Source organism: Marmota marmota, unplaced genomic scaffold, assembly GCF_001458135.2.
Source record: "Marmota marmota marmota unplaced genomic scaffold, marMar, whole genome shotgun sequence".
Classification (NCBI taxonomy): domain Eukaryota; kingdom Metazoa; phylum Chordata; class Mammalia; order Rodentia; family Sciuridae; genus Marmota; species Marmota marmota.
In genome coordinates this window covers 1,668,605-1,686,682 of record NW_026000141.1, presented here as the reverse complement: position 1 = coordinate 1,686,682, position 18,078 = coordinate 1,668,605, and the positions used below count along the sequence as shown (strand labels likewise).

At 58.1% G+C, this 18,078-nt stretch overlaps 1 protein-coding gene across 4 annotated transcripts in view; it reads left to right on the top strand.

Annotated features, from left to right (window-relative positions):
- Ulk1 (unc-51 like autophagy activating kinase 1) overlaps positions 1 to 18,078 on the top strand; it is a 36,714-nt gene that overhangs the window by 11,294 nt on the left and 7,342 nt on the right. For all 4 annotated transcript variants that reach the window (XM_048785879.1, XM_048785880.1, XM_048785877.1 and 1 more), the window contains exons 3-18: positions 1 to 50; positions 456 to 548; positions 626 to 667; positions 9,998 to 10,030; positions 10,261 to 10,297; positions 12,330 to 12,503; positions 12,747 to 12,820; positions 13,091 to 13,192; positions 13,489 to 13,547; positions 13,626 to 13,708; positions 14,173 to 14,223; positions 14,692 to 14,780; positions 15,712 to 15,859; positions 16,764 to 16,824; positions 17,013 to 17,108; positions 17,391 to 17,516. In XM_048785879.1, coding sequence (XP_048641836.1) covers positions 1 to 50; positions 456 to 548; positions 626 to 667; positions 9,998 to 10,030; positions 10,261 to 10,297; positions 12,330 to 12,503; positions 12,747 to 12,820; positions 13,091 to 13,192; positions 13,489 to 13,547; positions 13,626 to 13,708; positions 14,173 to 14,223; positions 14,692 to 14,780; positions 15,712 to 15,859; positions 16,764 to 16,824; positions 17,013 to 17,108; positions 17,391 to 17,516 — 1,318 coding nt within the window. The remainder of the gene's footprint in view (positions 51 to 455; positions 549 to 625; positions 668 to 9,997; positions 10,031 to 10,260; positions 10,298 to 12,329; positions 12,504 to 12,746; positions 12,821 to 13,090; positions 13,193 to 13,488; positions 13,548 to 13,625; positions 13,709 to 14,172; positions 14,224 to 14,691; positions 14,781 to 15,711; positions 15,860 to 16,763; positions 16,825 to 17,012; positions 17,109 to 17,390; positions 17,517 to 18,078) is intronic.

Sequence of the window (18,078 nt, the reverse complement as noted above, 5' to 3'; positions counted from 1 at the left end):
TGATCGGCCATGGCGCCTTCGCGGTGGTCTTCAAGGGCCGCCACCGCGAGGTGGGTGAGGCGCCCGCTGGGACCACAGCCGGGCCCTAGCTTCGGAAGCCCACCCGAGACCCCAGACCGAACCCCATTCCCCTACCCCAGCTCGGGAAACCCACTCGGAACCCAGTCCCGGACCCCAGCTCCAGAAGCCTACCCAGGACCGCAGTCTGGGACCCCGGCCCTGGAGACCCTCCCGGGATCGCAGCCTTAAACCCAGTTGGGACCCCCACCTCCAGAAAGCCAGGCTGGAAACTCTACCTGGGATCCGAGTTCCCAGCCAAGAGCCCTACTCAAGCTGCCTCAGAGACCCCCTACTCTGCGATCTCATGCTAGTCACCCTGGGGCATCTTTGTGTCCCTAGCCTGGGGGCAACCCTCAGGGTGGCTGTAGCTCTGAAAGTCCCTGCTTGGTTTTCAGAAGCACGACCTGGAGGTCGCAGTCAAGTGCATTAACAAGAAGAATCTGGCCAAGTCCCAGACACTGCTGGGGAAGGAAATAAAAATACTCAAGGTGAGCTAGCGCCTTGAAGAAGGAGGAGGGTGGGCTGGCTCTCGCCCACTCCTGAGAAACTTGGATTTCCGTCCTAGGAATTGAAGCATGAGAACATTGTGGCCTTGTACGACTTCCAGGTAAGGCCTCTGGCCCATGTGGGGGTGGGGGAAGGGGTGATACTACCCTCCCAGGCCCTGGGCTGCCCAGTGCTGGAGGTCTGGTGGGTAGTGGATGGTCCAGGACAGCATCTTAGAGTGGGTGGAGGGAGCTGGGCATTGAATTGGAGATAGGGTGTCTGGTCTGCACAGCTCTGATGATTCATCTGACCCTGGAGACCCCATCTCTTGCCCAGTTGGGCCTAGCTTCCTTTGGGTGGAGAACCTCTAGCTAGTCTGGCTGCCTGAGGAGACCACCAGGGCTGGGATGTCCTGATCACTCCTCCCACTGTTGCCCCTCTGGTCTGACCCAGTGGCCCTATCTGAGTCTGGTGACCCAGGCAGGCCCACCTGTCTGGCTGGCTGGGTGTTTGTTGACATTGTCCGGTGGCCTCCCATTGGCTGGTCTCTCCCTGCGTCAGAGGCCCAGAGGGGGAGGGGCGGCAGGAGATTCCTTCTTGCTGGCAGTTGGGGCTGAGCCTGCTGGACTAGAGAAGCCAGAGGCCAAGTCAGGCCTAGCTGGCCCCCTGCTGACTAGCCAGTTTCCCATGGTGTCTCCCAGGACCCTGTGCCCCATGGTTGCATGGTTTGGGGTTCCTGGATACCTGGCTTGGGATCCAGGACCTAGGTGTGGGTCTGCCAGGCGAAGTGCTGACTAATGACTTTAAAACCTGTTTACTGAGGCTAGGGACCAGCCCTGACTGAGGGAAGTTCCCGGGAGGCGGTGATGTTTTGGTGGCCTCCTCCCTCCTCCTCCCTCCCGCTGTCAGCTTTGCTGTGGCCTTGGGGGCTGTGACACATTGTGACGTGTGGGCAGGGCCCAGGTCCAGGGTGGCAGGAGTACCTGGAAAGCCAAAGAAGACACTGTGTTCTTGGTCCAGGAGGCTACCCCCCCCCCTTGTTTTCCTTTATTTCTTCTCTCCCCAGTCCAGCCCCTTTTTCTTCGTTGTCTCCCTTTCTCCATCTCTCCTCTGGCCATGTTCTTGAGCCTGTCCTCAGGGCCACACTGCCCGGGTACTCTTCAACCCATGCATTTGTGAAAGACCCATGGTAGAGTCGATGGCCAGTCCCGAAAAAGAACAGATCCCTCTGGCCCACACAACTCTGCTTCCTGCCAGGCCCCCGCATTCCTGTGCCTGGGTGTTTCCAGTCCCATTGGGACTGGGCCGACGTGGGTTGGGCTGCAGGTGACCATCTATAACCTCTGGAGTGCCCAGGGCTGGTGGTATCCTCCAACCCTGCCCTGGTCCCTGTTCTGTTCCAGTTGGGCCACACATACCTGATTGTGGGCATATGCCACTTCCTCCAGGGTTGGCAATACTGTGGTTTCCTCTGCCCAGAGGAAGTGCTGAAAAATGCCAGCCGCAGCCTTTCCTGTGCTGGGACTCCACCCTCTCTGGCCTCACAGTAAAGGCTGTCCCCTGCATCCAAAAGATGTTTGAAACAGACACCAGGACCAGGAGAAATCATCTTGATTTTACAAATCTTTTTTTTTTTTTTTTTTCCTGACCTGGATTAGACATAGGGCCTCTTGCATGTTAGGCAAGCCCTCTACCACTGAGCCATACCCCTAGCTTTTAAAAATAGGTAGTAACTGACCGTGGTAGCACAGGCCTGAAATCCCAAGTTCAAGGCCAATTTGGCAACTTTGCAAGGCCCTGTGTCAAAAAAGACTGGGATGTAGCTTAGTGGTAAAGTGTCCCTGGGTTCAATCCCCTGTACTGCAAGGAAGAAAAAAGTAATGATTTGGCTTTTAAAGTCCTAAAACACTACGAATGGAAACGTGGTGAGAGGTCATTCTCCCAACTCTGTCCAGATGGATTTCCACTGTCTTCTCTGCTCTGAGCGCCTGGTTATTTCTGGGCCTCTGTAAGTAGATGTGATTCCTCCACAGCACAACATGACCCTACCCCTCACTGATTTTTTTTTTTTAAATTTGAACATCTGTACTGGAGATGGCTGGAAGTCTCTGTGACTTATTATGCACACTGTTCTTAGTCCATATCAGAAGAATGGTACCTTGGCCTTGCTAGAGTGACCACCTGTACCCTCAGTGGTGTGGAGCCAGACTGCAGCAGATGGGCAGGCTCCAGCCTGGCCCTTCCTGGCATGGGGCTGAGTCCAAGGGCAGGTGTCCTAACCTGGACTGTCAATTTTGTGAGCTCAGGGTGTTAGCTGCGGGCCTGTGCAGCCATGGTACCATGACCTGATGTTCCATGACTGGTTTCACCAGCCTCCTGCTGATGGACACATGGTTATTCTGGGCTTCCGGTGCATGAAAATGTGGTCGCTACTGTCTTTGAACTTTTGCTGCTTGTAGATCTGTGGGACGAATTCCTAGAAGTAGAATTCCTGGCAAGAGGCTTGTGTGTTTTTAGTTTGGGTAATTGGTGCCAAGTTGCCCTCCAGAGAGGCAATACCAGTGGTCATTCAGCAGCCTGACTCCTGCATCCTTGCCTGGAGTCGGCTCCCAGTCGGCTTGGCTGGGTAGAGCTGGACATGATGTCTCCCTGGTTTTCTTCCTGAGCTGGAAGTGTGCATGCTGGGAAGAGATCCCCCGGCAGAGGTCTGCAGCACACTCTTGATCCTTTCCTTCCCAGGCTGGCTGGGACTGGGGTTGGTGGTGTGGACCCCATGCTGCCTTTTCTGGGTCTCTTGTCTGCACCAGCTGCCTACCTGAGACCTTGGTCAGATAGCCTCATGGTGTCTGTTGTGATGTGCAGTAGGAAGGTAGTGACAGTCCATGGTGAGCGCTTGGGACAGTGCCTGCTGAGTAGTAAGTGCTATGTGAACTTTACTGTTGATCTGTAGGAGCTCTTTATGTATTAAGAAAACTAGTCCTTTTGTAATAGTTTGCAAATAGTTCTCCCAGTTTATCTATACTTTTTTTTTTTTTTTTTTTTTGCTGTGTTAGGCAAGCCCTCTACCCCTGAACCAGTCCCCCAACTCTAGTTTTTTTTTTGTTTTGTTTTGGTCTATAAGGTTATTTTTGTTTTTGGTATGTTGGTGGGGTTGTTTTCTTTGTTCTTTTCTAGAAATATTTTTTAGTTGTAGATGGACACAATACCTTTGTTTTTATGTGGTGCTGAAGATCAAACTCCATGCCTCACATGTGCTAGGCAAGTGCTTTACCCCTGAGCTGCACCCCCAGCCCCTGTGGGGTTCTTTTGTTTGTGTGCAGTGCTAGGGATGGAACCCACCTTCTAGGCAAGTACTGTACCCCTAGTGCCCTGCTCAGGGGTGGTTTTTGGTTTGTTTTGCTATACAAAATGGTAGCATCAGCAGTTGAGGAGGCTGAGGCTGAGGGATTGAAAATTCAGGGCCAGCCTCAGCAACTTAGCAAAGCACTAAGCACCTTAGCAAGACCCAGCTTCAAAATAAAAAATTTTAAAGGGCTGTGATGTGCTCAGTGGTCAAGTGCCTTTGGGTTCAATCCTTGATACAAAACAAAACAAAACAAAACAAAAAAAAGGTAGCATCAGGCCTGGGAGGTGTGTAGCTTAAATCTTGCTGTTCCCTTTCTTTTTTGTGGTGGACCTGGAGACAGCCTAGGGCCTGTGTGTACGAAGTGACCACTGTGACACTGAGCTGCCCTCGGCGCCGTGTTCTTGTCTGAGCACCTGGCACCTGTGCAGAGGGTCGGAGTGGGCTGGTTCCCCTCCCATTTCTTGTGCAGTGACTGGCCTTGCCCGTGTTCCAGGGGAGTCAGGGTGTGGAACTGCAGTCACAGGCCTGGCACTTGCCAGTGTGCTCTGGAGAGGGTGGCAGCATGGAATTGCTGATGGTGACCTCCTGAGGCCAGCACGCTGTCTGTCCAGTTCTCCGCAGCCAGACGCCTTGCTGGGTTGCCCAGTTGTGACTCACTGAGCCCTGCGGACAGACCCCGCTTCCTGATGCACCTGCCAGCTGGGTGTGTCAGGAGCACCTGCGGCAGCAGTGGGAAGGCTTGGCTCTGCCCCCTTCCCTGAGAGAATCCTTGTCGGGGCAGGGTACAGCAGCAGGGGCCCTGCTCCAGGCAGGCCTATGCATGGGGCCCAGGTTCCAGGCAGTTCTGCAGACTGCCTGTTTTTTTTTTCTTCTTAAGTGCGTGTGTGTGTGTGTGTGTGTGTGTATGTTTTAGTTGTAGGTGGACACAATACCTTTATTTTATTTATTTGTACATGGTGCTGAGGATTGAACCCAGAGCCTCACCCATGCTAGGCGAGCGCTCTACCACTGAGCCACAACCTCAGCCCTCCAGACTGCCTGTTTTATCAGTATTTTTACATTAGGCAGTAACTTGTCAACATCTACCAAAGGTTGAGAGGCAGCTGTCACCTGAGACTTGAAAACCCAGGCATCACGCTTAGGAGCCACAGGACTGGCTTTCCACTTTTTAAAAGTTTGTTTCTGTTTGGCACCAGGGATTGAATGGGGTGCTTAACCACTGGGCCACATCCAGGTGTCTTTCTGTTTTGGTGTGGAGCTAGACTTCAGCAGATGGACTTCCTGGCATGGGGCTGAGTCCGAGGGCAGGCCTTAGTTAGGACTAACCTGGGCTGTCAAGTCTGAGCTTGATAGCCCAGTTGGGGTCTGAGTTGCTGAGGCTGGCCTTGAACTTGTGATCCTCCTGCATGCGTCACTGTGTCCAGTTGAGCCTGGCTGTTGACACCTACCCATGCTGGACCTTGAGCTAGAAGTGGGATTCCATCCTTCTGTCACTGGGTCAGGAATCTCCTTTTCATGGCTGTGGTGTCCCACAATGGGACTGTTCTGCCGTGTGTGTGTGTGTGTGTGTGTGTGTGTGTGTGTGCGCGCGCGCGTCCCTAAATGGTGGAGTCTCTGCTCAGCGGCAGAAAGAATCCCTCTGATAGGTTTCAGTGGTGTGCAAGGATCAGGGCTGCTGGGTCTCAGGGAGGGGTATGCAGTTTGTCTTTCTGAGGGACCTTGCTACCCTGGCAACATCCTCTGCATTTCTGCAGAGGGTCCTGCCCTTAGGGGTCAGGACACCCAGTTTGCCACAGCCAGTGAGCAGCCCTGGGTTCAGGGACCTGCCTGAAGTTTCGCATTAAGCCGCAGAGAGGCCAAACGTGGATCAGGGAGCAATGATGGGTAGCTGCAGGAGGCTCCCGGGGATGTGAGTGGCCTTCCTCCTTGGGGTGGAACCAGGCATCTCTTCCCTTTTGGGAGCTATCCAGAAAACGCAGCCTGGGGAGGTGGAGAGGACGTTTCCGGGCCATGGCTGTGGCTTTGCTGCCTTCTGGAGCTCAGGAGCCACCCCAAAGGAGTTAAGTAGGTCAGCCCTGCCTGCCACCCACCAGACCAGCCCAGGATCACCAGACCAGAGTGGGGCTGCTGAGGGTGGGGAGCTGGGATCCTATTAAGCAAAGCACCTTAGTGCCCCAGGGGCGGGGCTGCCTCCTACGTGCCTGGACGCCCGTGTAGCTGCCCAGGACACTGCCTCTGAAGCTAGCTTTGCCTCCTGTAGAGGGCCAGCCCACGGGAGCAGGTTGGTCCCCAGGGCCCTTGCTGGAGTTGTACCTGTCAAAGGCTTTGTTCTGTTACCTGGTTGACTTGCTAAAGAGGTGTTAATCGTCTTTCATGGACAGCCCATCAGCCGTCGTTTTACCCTGAGGTCAGCTGGGACTGGGCTCAGCTCCCAACTTCTCTGCCTTGTTTCTCCCTTAAACTGATGTAACTGCCTGCTGGGCTGGGGTGATAACGCAGGGAGAGCCGTGAGAACACCTGAGGGTATGTCCGCCTGCAGCCTGTGTGGGGGATGTGATAGGCTCCCCAGTCCTGCCCTGAGAGTGAGATGGGGCCAGTGGCTCCCTCTGCCCTGCAGTCTCTGGCCTTGTGTGTTGGGGCATCACTGGCCCTCCAGGTGTCCATGGGGCTGGCTGGGTGCCAAGGCCTGCCTGGCCCCAGCTCCCTAGGGAACTTGTGAAAACCAAGTCTTGCTAAGAGGCTTTGGAGGTGGAACCTGATGCCTGTTTTGGGTGGGCCCAGGGCTTGGCCGGAACAGATCAGCTGTGGTGATCAGGTTGTGATCTGGCTTCTGCCCCGCTCCCTGCAGGGCCCCAGAGAGAGCCACTTCCCACAGGGAGGGTCCCCAGTGGATGTGGGTGGGGCTTGGGACCAGGCCTGGGCATGCCACTTCTGAGAGAGTCCCCCACCCGGGCTCCTGGAGGCCCTGCTGGCTTTCTGGTTTGGTCCCTGTTCTTGTCCTTGCCAGGGGTCGAGGTGATGTGGCAGAGCTGCCCCTGGTGGGCATGGAGTTCCAGATTGCTACTGGTTTGGTGTTGGCACTGAGCAAGGTTGAGGATGGACAGTGGCACCAGCTGACCTTGGCTGTGGTTCCAGGCGTGTCTCCTAACTTACTGTGGCCTCAGTCAGCATCCCTGTTGGAGATCAGGCAGGCCTGGAATCGGAGTGGGCACTGGGGGGCCAGAGTACAGGCTCTGTGACTGAGCACAGGTCCCAGGCACCTGTGTAGAGCTGTGTCTTAGCAGAGGGGTGGGTGTAGGGCCTAAGCTGGTCTCCTGGAGCCTGAGTTCTGTGTGGCTTGGTGGAACAACCCAAGCCTGCCTGGGTCCTGGGTCTGGAAGCACCTCTGGGAGTGGCTAGGCAGGGGCTAGGCCAGAGTGGGTGGGAAGAGGGGCATGGAGAGGAGACTGGGGTGCTGGTATCACATAGCCTGTGGCTGCTTGTGAATTCCAGGGACAGCATTAAGGTTTCAGGGAGCCAGCACAGCAGGTGGGTAGCTGCAGGAGGCTCCCTGGGGATATGAGTGGCCTTCCTCCTTGGGGTGGTGGCTAGAAGGGTATCTGGGAGGGTAGGCCTTTCAGCGTGCCATCTGTGAACCCTCAGGGGCCTGCAGGCTTGGGAGCTGCAGTCCCTAGCATTGCAGAGGCCATTGGGTAAAGACAGGACTGGGGGAGGGCCCTGGTCAGAGTGGGCAGCAGATGGTGTAGACCAGGGGCCAAAGCCTCCTGCTGTGTGGGCATACAAGGGATCTTCTGGCATCAGGGAGCCCTGTCTTTCTGGAGAGGCAGGAGACTGCGGTTGTGACTCATAGATCCCCCAGTGGGAGAGAGGCAGCAGGACTTCTGTCCCTGCAATCCTGGGTGAGCAGCTTGGGGATATGGTCTACCTCTGCATATGCCCCCACCTGCTTCTGTCCCCGTCACTGTCCCTGCTTGCTGAGTGAGTTTGGACTCTGCTGGGTCACATCCTAAGGAGTGCAGCTAAAGATTGAAAGAAGGCCTGCCTCCTACCTGGCTACCCTCTGGTAGTGACTCCAGGATAAGAGGCCCCGTAGCCCTGGTTGCTGGCTGGGATGTGGAAGCTCCCTGGACAGGGCCTCCCTGGGGGTGGCAAGAAGCAGGGGTGTGTGCTGCTGCTGCCGCACCTATTTCTGGGTCTTTAACTCCATTACCTTTTGCCCTGATCCTCTCCTGGCCCTGACTTTTGTTGGGTGGTTAGAACTGTGGGCTCTCCCTCTGTCCTGTTCCTATCTGTTCTCTATCCTGTTCCTTGTCCCTCTGGCTTAATGGTCCCTGACTGTTCCTCCATTCTGTCACTGTCCCACTGTCCTGTCTCTTGTCTCTCTAGTCCTGTTCCTATCGTGCTGCAGTTGGGGACTCTGAACTCACCCACCTGTGCTCTCTCCCCCAGCTGGCCTAGGAAGATCCGGTGGGAGGCAGGCCACTGCCGGGGCTTCCTGTCTCTTCCCTGGGCTGGGGCAGGTGAGCTCGGGCAGGTGAGCTCAGGCAGGACTCGGGGAGCAGAGTGCACAGGCCTGCATGGACAGTCTCCCCTTGTCCTGTGCCCCTTACCGGGACTTGACCACACTGTGTGCTGTGGCTGCCTTGAGCACTCCCCACCCCGCAGCTCTGGGGCTCGGTAGGGTATTGTTCATAGGGACTGTGTTTGCATCCAGGGTGTTTCTCAGCAGCTTTATGTCCATCCCTAGAAGTGTACATGTGCAGGCCTGGTCCTCCCAAGGGGTCAGTTGGCTGAGCAGGTGTCAGGGATACTTGGTCCTGCCAAATGGGGACAGGGCATGTCTAAGGACATGCTTGGGGTCTGGGGTTGACAGGTGGCAGCTGGCTGCTGGCTGCTGGGGCCGGTCAGTGTGGCCTTCAGCTAGTGTGTGCTCAGTCTTGGTGGGCTTCTGAAAGCACTCTGTCATCCCCCTGGTGGTGGATGCCAGCCCCCACTGTGGGAACTTTGGGGCTCACAAGTGCACCCTCTTTGTCTCCCACTTGAAGTTGGAGGCACTGCACGTCTGGAGTTGCGGTGGAGCAGGGTGTAGATTCTTCCAGGTGCCCTGGAGTGGGGTCTTTGTGCATCCGGCCACAGGCTGCAGAATGGAGAAGAGGCTGGTGACAGGGCTTGTTCCACTGTCCCCAAGGCCAGCTCTGCTCTGTGCTTGTGAAGGGAGGGGGAGATCTTGCTCTTCTCCTGGCAGGGCGCCCTGCTTCAGGGAAGGAGTGCCACCTGCACAGTTTCAGGGCAGTTAAGACCAAGTCCTCCTGGCTCGGCTGGCCCCTGGCGCTGGTGCTTGTCAAAGAACTGGGGTGAGGCATGAGCGAGTCATGGGGCAGCACTGCTTCCGGGCAGACACCTGGTGCCCACTGGTCATCAAGCGCACCAGGTGGCTGCTGCAGTGGGCCTTTACATGTCTAGGGTTTTGTGCCACTGACCTGGATGTAGGTCAGTGTGAGCTGAGGGTCAGCTGGAAACTAGCCCTGCGGGGCAGTGGGCAGATGGCTCAGGATGCCTCTGGCTGGAGGGTTGGCCTGGGCAGTGGCCCAAGCCCCGTCAGTTAGGGTCTGTCAGCTCGGTTCCTTCTAGCTGCCTACTCAGCCCAGCAGCAGCAACCCATGATCTGTTGTCGTCCTTGATTCCAGAGCCTGAGGGTCAAGGCCAACCTGCACCCAGGCCTTGGCCCTCCTTACCTAGAGGCTCCTGTTGGCCAGGATTTACCATTCATGCTTAACCGTGTCAGACTCAGGGACAAGGCCCTTCCCTTGATAGAGGCCCTTGGTCTTGGGTCCACTCCCTCCCCGGGTCCCTCCTGTTTTCCATTGCTCCTATCACTCAAGCCCATGTTTAAGCCATAGAACACAGCAAACACACCTTTCAGTGTCCCTGGTCACAGGCATCCTGTCCTGACCCTGCGGAGTGGCCCAGGCCTGGCCATGCCCACTCTCACTGAAGCCCCATGGACATTTGGAGCTTGAGGGTGCCCATGGTCCCCAAAGCTGTGCCCCGGTGGGAGCAGGTGGCACTTTTCCCTCCTCTCATAGCATTCTCTCTGTCTCACAGGAGATGGCCAATTCCGTCTACCTGGTCATGGAGGTGAGTCCCTGTGGGGCCAGGTCAAGCTTGGAGTGAGGCAGTCCCTTGTCACCAGGGGCAGAGGCTCCATGCATTGGTGGGCCGATGCCCACAGCACTGGGAGCCACGGAGGGAGGGGCGTGGTGGCCCAGGGTTTTGGAACACCTGCCATGGGAGTGGGTGTGGGCTGAGGGCCTGGGCAAGCTGGAGGGGCCTGGCCGTGCCTGACGTGTGGCACTGGTCTCTTGCAGTACTGTAATGGTGGGGACCTGGCTGACTACCTGCACAGTGAGTAGACGCATCACAACAGGGCAGTGCTAACAGCCCAGGGTTGGCTCAGCAGGAACTGCCCCTGGGGCAGATGGGAGGGGACCCTACAACTTCAGACCACTAGAATTCCATCCTTCGCCTGTCTACTCCTTCACAGTCTGTCGAGTGCCTCCCGTGTGCTGGGCAGAGGCCTTGGCCAGGGTGGTCAGAGGGCTGTGTTTTCAAAGCAGAGGCACTTAGGGAGTGGGGGCAGTTGTGGGCAAGACCAGACCAGGGGGTGGAGAGGGATGGGCTGGGGGCACCACGGGGGCCTTGTTGTGGGGCCTGCAGGTGGAAGGGTGCCTGCAGCCTTGGTCATGTGACATGGCGGGAACAGCGGCTCTTGGCTTGACTGAGGCTGAGTTCAGGGGCCATGTGGAGATGGTGGGGCAGGAGGGCCCCAGAGCACTGGCAGAACACTGGAGTGCTGCCTGGGACTCCTCACAGCCCTCCCCGGTGTTTCCCAGAGGCTGCCCTGTGTGTAGGAGGTGGGGAGGACACTCCCTCCTAGGAGTATTGACACCTGTCAGTCTACTGGGCAGCTCTGACAGAAACCTTCAGACTGGGTGATTCATGAGCAGCAGGGTTACCAGCTCACAGCTGCAGAGGCTGCATGGGCTTCAGCCATTTGGCCCTCCTACATGGTGGCTTCTTGCTAAGGCCTCACATGGAAGAAGGGACAGATGGGCTCCCTCAGGCCTCTCATGAGGGCAGGATTCCCCGTGGCCTGGCCATAGCCCTTCCCCATAATCACTGTGAGGGAAGGATTTCCATGTGTAGATTTTGAAGGACTCTGGCTGGGGCCAAAGCTGGCAGAGCATACTCCAGGTGGGGAGGGCCTACCCTGATGCGACTCTGTGCCATCTTTTGGATGGGACAAGGTGCCCTATGAGTGAGGGTCAGGCACTGAAGCCAGTGGTCCTGGTCCTTGGGCCACTGGCAGGTGTATAGCAGGCATCAGCTACCACGTGGCTGTGCTGTGCTATGCTGTCTGCCCAGTGTTTGCTCTTGTCCCCATGGCTGCCACTCTGCTCCTGGGCCATGACCTTTAGTGATTAGGCAGTCTTTGGCCAGCTTCCAGGCTCTGCAGGTGTCAGGTTAGCTCCAGGCCAGCCCCAGGCCAGCTTCTGGTGCCACCTGCCTGCAAGGGTAGTTCTGTGACCTGAGTGTGAGTGTGGGCTCCCTGGCTTGCCTGCCTGTGTGTGGTGACCGGCCAGGTGAGCCTGCCCCTGAGGTGAATGTGTGGTTGGTCCCTGGGGGCGGGGGGGGTGTCTCCAGGTGCGTGTGTTTGCAGGGGCTGTGTGGGGTGTTTGTGTCTCCCTGGTACTGTGTCTGTCTGCAGTGTGCATGTTTGGATTCAGCCCTGTCCTGGCTGGTTGTCCCTATGGTCTCCTTCCTTGGGTGCCAGTGACCACCACCTGCTTCTGCTCCCTCCCAGGATTGGCGTCCTGCTTGCATCACCACACCTGGTCCTAAGATGCCTGGTGGCCCAGTTGGGACCACTGGAGCTACCCTGGACACGGGGTCCTCCCCACTGGCCCTGTGTCTGCTGCTGGCAGGGGCCAGGGCCTCTTGGGAGCCTGGGCAGGGTCTCAGCTCCGCCTCAAGGTCACCTGCCCAGTACTTAGTTTTTGGAGGTCATGGTGGGCCAGGACCCTGGGGGCTCATCCTAGAACCCCTTGCCATGCTGGCTGCTTGTCTGGGGGTGAGGAAGATATTAAAAGGCAGAGAGAGTGAAACATAAACTGAGAAAGACCAGCAGCCTGTGGCTGGCACTGAGGGCTGGCAGTGTTTGGTGTGAAGGGTGAGACGTGAGGTGGTGTGGGGACGAGGCCCCTGCTAAGGGTCAGGTAGGCTGCAGCTGAGTAGGAAGTTGCCGTAGGAAGTTGCCTCTCCAGGCAGTAGGCACAGTCCAGACAGTCTTCCTGTCCTCCTGGGCTCAGCCCCATGCACCCTGGGAATGTTTTGGGCAGCGGTGGCTTGTGTCCCCTGAGCGCACGTCTCCTCGCAGCCATGCGGACCCTGAGCGAAGACACCATCAGGCTCTTCCTGCAGCAGATTGCAGGTGCCATGCGGCTGCTGCACAGCAAGGGCATCATCCACCGTGACCTCAAGCCCCAGAACATCCTGCTGTCCAACCCTGGGGGGCGCCGTGCGAACCCCAATCACATCCGCGTCAAGATCGGTGAGGCCTGAGCTGTAATCCCCGCTGCTCAGGAAGCAGAGGCAAGAGGGTTGCAAGTTCAAGGCCAGCCTGGGCACCTTTGTCAGACCCTGTCTCAAAAAATAGAGGGCTGGGGGTGCAGTTCAGTTGTCACCTGTGTTCAACCCCCATCACATCCCAAAAGAAAGATTAGTGAGGCCTACTAAAGGTGACCCCTGGCAGTGGCCAGCCCAAGTTAAGCTTCCTGATGTCTCTCCCGTACAGCTGACTTTGGGTTCGCCCGGTACCTCCAGAGCAACATGATGGCAGCCACGCTCTGCGGTTCTCCCATGTACATGGTGCGTGGCCTCCTCCCTGCTGCATCTCCCAAGCAGGGCCTGGTGGGGATGGCCCCATCACCCAAGGCTCTTGAGGGTGCTAGCCCCTGGGTTCTGACCTGTGTGTCCAGAGCTGACCTTGTAGGCACTGGGCTACAGCCAGTGTGCTGGTGCCTTTCCGCCAAGTCAGCTCGGGTTGGCTGGTCCTGAGCCAGTGCCTGTGTGGCATCTGCTCCCAGTCACTGCTCTCCAGTGCCTGTCCTGTGCCCGAGCGCTGGCATGTTCCCACAGGCCCCTGAAGTCATCATGTCCCAGCACTATGATGGGAAGGCAGACCTGTGGAGCATCGGCACCATCGTGTACCAGTGCCTGACGGGCAAGGCTCCGTTCCAGGTGATCCTGCCTGTCACTCTGCAGGAGGAGGAGGCAGGGAATGAGTATGGGTCGTGGGCGGCAGTACTGCGCTCCAGGTGACCGCTCCCGCCTGTGGTCCCTGGCTCATTAAAATGCTATACTTCCTTTGTGGTGGTTGAGCCCTGCTTGGCAAGGGTCAGCAGGGAGGCAGTGTGTGTGACCCAGGCACGGGAGCTGGGTTGTGGTCTTGGCCATGGGCCAGCCAGGTAGGGAACCTGGCCACAGCAGAAAGCGGGACTGTGCGGAAGCAGAGTCTCATGCCGTTGTCCCACCAGGCCAGCAGCCCTCAGGACCTGCGCCTGTTCTACGAGAAGAACAAGACTCTTGTGCCCGTGTAAGTGCTTCCTGCCCCTTGGTTGTTCTGCCCAGTGCCCCACCAGCCCCATTAGCTTGTTTTTTCTTGCCCACCCAGCATCCCCCGGGAGACGTCGGCACCCCTGCGGCAGCTGCTCCTGGCTCTGCTGCAGCGCAATCACAAAGACCGCATGGACTTCGGTGAGTGCACACAGCTCGCCTCCTAATGGCCTGGGGCAGCTGCCCCCACCACCACCACGCACACGGCAGCGTCAAACCCCTGACTCCCTCCCCAACACTCCCATGCTCCTAGGGCACTGTCCTCTCAGCAGTTCTGCTTGGGTGGCAGGTACTGCTTCTGGCTTCCTTTTCCAGCTGATGGTCGGAGTCTGGGCACCTGGGCTCCTATGAGCCTTACTGTGGCACCTCTAATCTCTGGGAGTGGCATGAATGGGTCCCCGGGTACCTGAGCTCCTTCCCTGGCAGCAAGGCTGGCAGACCTGGTTCTGCCTTGGGAAGCCCCATCCAGTAGATGGTGAAGCACCCCAGGCTCACAGGGGGCCATGCTGTGAGCTAGAGTCCCACCTCTGCCCAGGGGTCTGGGGCCTGCCTGACCCCACAGCTTGAGTGAGAAGCACTCCTGAGGCTTTGTTCTTCCTCTCCAGAGGAATTTTTTCGTCACCCTTTCTTGGACGCCAGTGCCTCCATTAAGAAGTGTAAGTCTCTATGGGTCCTAGGGTCCCAGGAGGGGCCTTGATGTCCTCCCTAGGTTTCGGTTAGGTGTCTTGTGCTGGGCTGGGGAGTGAGGGCATAGGGTATGGGCCTTGTGCTAGGCCCTCTCTCAGGAGGGTGGGGGTGCCCAAGGGTCCTTAGCCCTGCTGCAGCCTGGGCCCCAGGACTGGGTGGCAGGTGGCCATGGTGTAGTGGGGGTAAAGGTGGGTCACCTGCTGCTCACTCCAGCTGCTGTCAGAATGAGGCCTGGTGGGGGGTTTCTGAGTGCTGGTGCAGGGCACAGAGTGGGTGGCTCGAGGCCATGCTCACCCTGCCCCCCACTGGTCAGAGGTCAGGGAGCTGTTCCACCGAGCTGTGTTGAAGACTGTCCAGACCTAGGCTGGCTGGCTTGAGTGGCCTCAGACAGCCCCTGTCCTCAGAATGTTGGTAGACTGACTGGTACTCTTCCCCAGCCCCGCCAGTGCCTGTGCCCTCGTACCCGAGCTCAGGGTCTGGCAGCAGCTCCAGCAGTAGCTCCACTTCTCATCTTGCCTCCCCTCCGGTAAGTGGGCCTGCTCCAGCCCTATTGCTGGACCTGCCTGGGCTGGTACTTTGAGCCACAGGAGTGCAGGAGCACACTCTGCTCCAGAGGGAAGGCTGGGAGACAGGGCGCACCACTGAACAAGGCACAGGCTGCACACCAGCCACTTGGTGCAGGAGTACGCAGGGGCACGCAGCCTCGGCTGCTTTTGAGCAGTACTAGGGAGTGGTGGCCCTCCTAGGGGTCGCTCCATGACGCTGCCAGGTAGAGCCCTGCCCATCCTCTGAGCGCCTGCCTCTGGGAGGGGTGTTCGTGGTGGGTGTTGATGAGCTGGTGTGTGGGCTCTGGCCTCTGTCCAGTGTGCAGTGAGGCGACTGTGCCTGTGCCCTTGGCTCCAAATGTGAGCACAGTGGAGCTGCCCTGGGCAGAGCTCTAGGCCTTGTGTGTCCTGGCTGGCGCCCAGCAGAGCGTCCCCACCAGACGCCTGGCGCTTTCTGCTGTAGAAGCAGAACAGTGAGGTCCAGGGGGCCGGGGGCAAGCGCCTGCCTGAGGGAGCTGGGAGCCAGGCCCCTGCCACCTGGCTGGGGTGCTGTGGGCAGCTCTGGGGGCAACGTGACTATGAGGCCAGGCCTCTGTGTCTTGAAATTCAAGGAGCAAGTATGTTGGGCACAGTGGTACTGCATGCCTGAACACCCTAGCAAGACCCGCCCCCCCAATCTCACAATAAACAAAGGCATGGGGGATGGCTCAGTGGTGGGCCTCCAGGTGTAGTTCCTGGTAACCCCTGCTGCCCCACACAGCAGGAGCAGGGGCGGAGAGGGGAAGAACGGCAAGGCCTGTTGCTTGCACCCTTGGCCCTGGGTTTTACTGAGGCATGGGCCCAGAAGAGGTGTGGTTTGGTCCTCAGAGTCTGGGGCCTGGACCTGGCTCATCAGCCTCCTCTGTTCGCCAGTCCCTAGGGGAGATGCCCCACATGCAGAAGACGCTCACCTCCCCAGCGGACACGGCCGGCTTCCTGCATGGCTCCCGGGACTCTGCTGGCAGCAGCAAGGACTCCTGTGACACAGATGACTTCGTCATGGTCCCAGCCCAGTTTCCAGGTCAGGAGGCCTGCAGGCAGGAAGGGATTGGTGGGCAGAACTCAGTGGCCCTGTCTGCGGGATGTGCGAGTGATTCTGTGTGGGGTCTCCCCTGGGCAGTCAGGAGGGGCTTCCAGAGCCCCAGCAGCCCAGCATGTCAGTGAGTCTTTCTCTGCTGAAGGGGACCTGGAGCATAGGTGACGCCACCTATTGGTCAGCCGGCATCAGAGGCCCAAGACTCCAGGCTCTGGCCCCCCAGGCAGGGCCTGCTTCTGCTGCCCTGGGCCAGGCCTTCTGCAAGCAAGTGGCAGTCCTCATCTCCAGGCTGCCCTGCAGTCCTCCCGGCATCCCCCACTGTGTGTTTGGCACTCCCTGTTGCCCACACCAGACTGGAAGCTGCCCTTAGCAGTTGGGACTGCCTGCTGGGGATGTGCAATTTACCACTGGATCCTGTGCTCCCCCTCCTTGTTCTGGGGACCTGGCTGGCACTGGTGTTGGCCAGGAGCAGCCTGACTCAGCCTGGCCCTTGGCATGTCCAATCAGCTCACGCTCTGGGTTGGCAGGGGATTGGCAAGGCTGGCCCCTCACCAGGGTCAGGGATCACCGTCCTCACCATCCATCCCAGAGAAGTGCAGTCTGGGAAGAGGCCCTGGGTCCAGGAGTTTGTGGAGTGGGAGAGATGGGGGCAGGTAGTGTGGGGGTCTCCTAGATTGGGGGCTGCACCCAGGGTCCCCTTTTCCCAGTCTGTATCTCACTGCCCAAGTCCCATCCACAGAGATGCAGTGCCAGCTCACAGCTGCCCTTCTGGAGTCTGCACCTGAGTGTGGGGAGCAGAGGGGGGTGGGGAGGAATGGAGCAGAGGTGGGGGCAGGGTGGGACCTAGAGGATGGGGATATCTAGGCCAGATGCTGTCTTCCACCCACAGGGGACCTGGTGGCTGAGGTGGCCTGTGCCAAGCCCCCGCCGGACAGTCTCCTGTGTAGCGGGTAAGCCCTGTGAGGGACAGAGGTGGGCCTTCAGAGTGGCTGGTGTCATCTCTGCCTGTCCAGCCCCACCTTGGTGGAGGCCATTTGGGAAGGACCAGACTGCTGGGCCCAGCGAAGGCTAGGGATGGGGAGAGCCCAGGGCCTGTGCCACAGTGGGTAAAGGTGCCTCCCTGTCCTCTGTCCACTAGGAGCTCCCTGGTGGCCTCTGCCGGCCTGGAGAGCCACGGCCGGACCCCATCTCCCTCTCCCTCTCCCACCTGCAGCAGCTCCCCCAGCCCCTCTGGGTAAGTAGGGCCCAGGTGGGGTGGCTGCCCCTCCCTGGCAAGGTCTGCTATGTCTGGAGGCCTTGCCTTTGATCAGACCTGGCTGGACCCCAGCCCCACAGGGAGGATCCCATTAAAGGCCGTGGGCCAAGGGGTTGGTGGTGGGGGTATACCTGAGGACATCGCCTACCTTCTGACTGGAGTCTCCCTCTGGGCCAGTGGCCAGGCGGCCCCTGCCCGAGGCTGTCTGGGCCTGGTTCTACCCCAGCACCCTTGCTCAGTGAGCCTGACCTCCCTCCACAGCCGGGCTGGCCCGTTCTCTAGCAGTCGGTGTGGAGCCTCAGTGCCCATCCCGGTCCCCACCCAGGTGCACAACTACCAGCGCATTGAGCAGAATCTGCACTCTCCAGCTCTGCCCCAGACGCCCCGGTGAGTCCTGGCTGTGCACTGTGTGGTCAGTACCATACGCTCTTGGTTCCCTGGGTCCAGTGCTGTTCCAACCATGTGAGCAAGGTGTCCTGAGCTTACAAAACCCAGCTGACCAGGGGTGCATCATCACTGAGCCATGTCCCCAGCCTTTTTATTTTTTATTTTAAGACAGAGTCTTGCGGGCTGGGGATGTGGCTCAAGCGGTAGCGCGCTCGCCTGGCATGCATGTGGCCCGGGTTCGATCCTCAACACCACATACAAACAAAGATGTTGTGTCCGCCGATAACTAAAAAAAAAATATTAAAAAAAAATATTCTCTCTTTCTCTCTCTCCCTCTCTTTGAAAAAAAAAAATTATTTCAAAAAAAAAAAAAAAAAGACAGAGTCTTGCTAAGTTGCCTACGGCCGGGCTGGGGATGTGGCTCAAGCGGTAGCGTAACGTGCTCACTTGGCATGCGCGGGGCGCTGGGTTCGATCCTCAGCACCACATAAAAATAAAATAAAGATGTTGTGTCCACCGAAAACTAAAAAATAAATATTAAAAAATTCACTCTCTCTCTCTC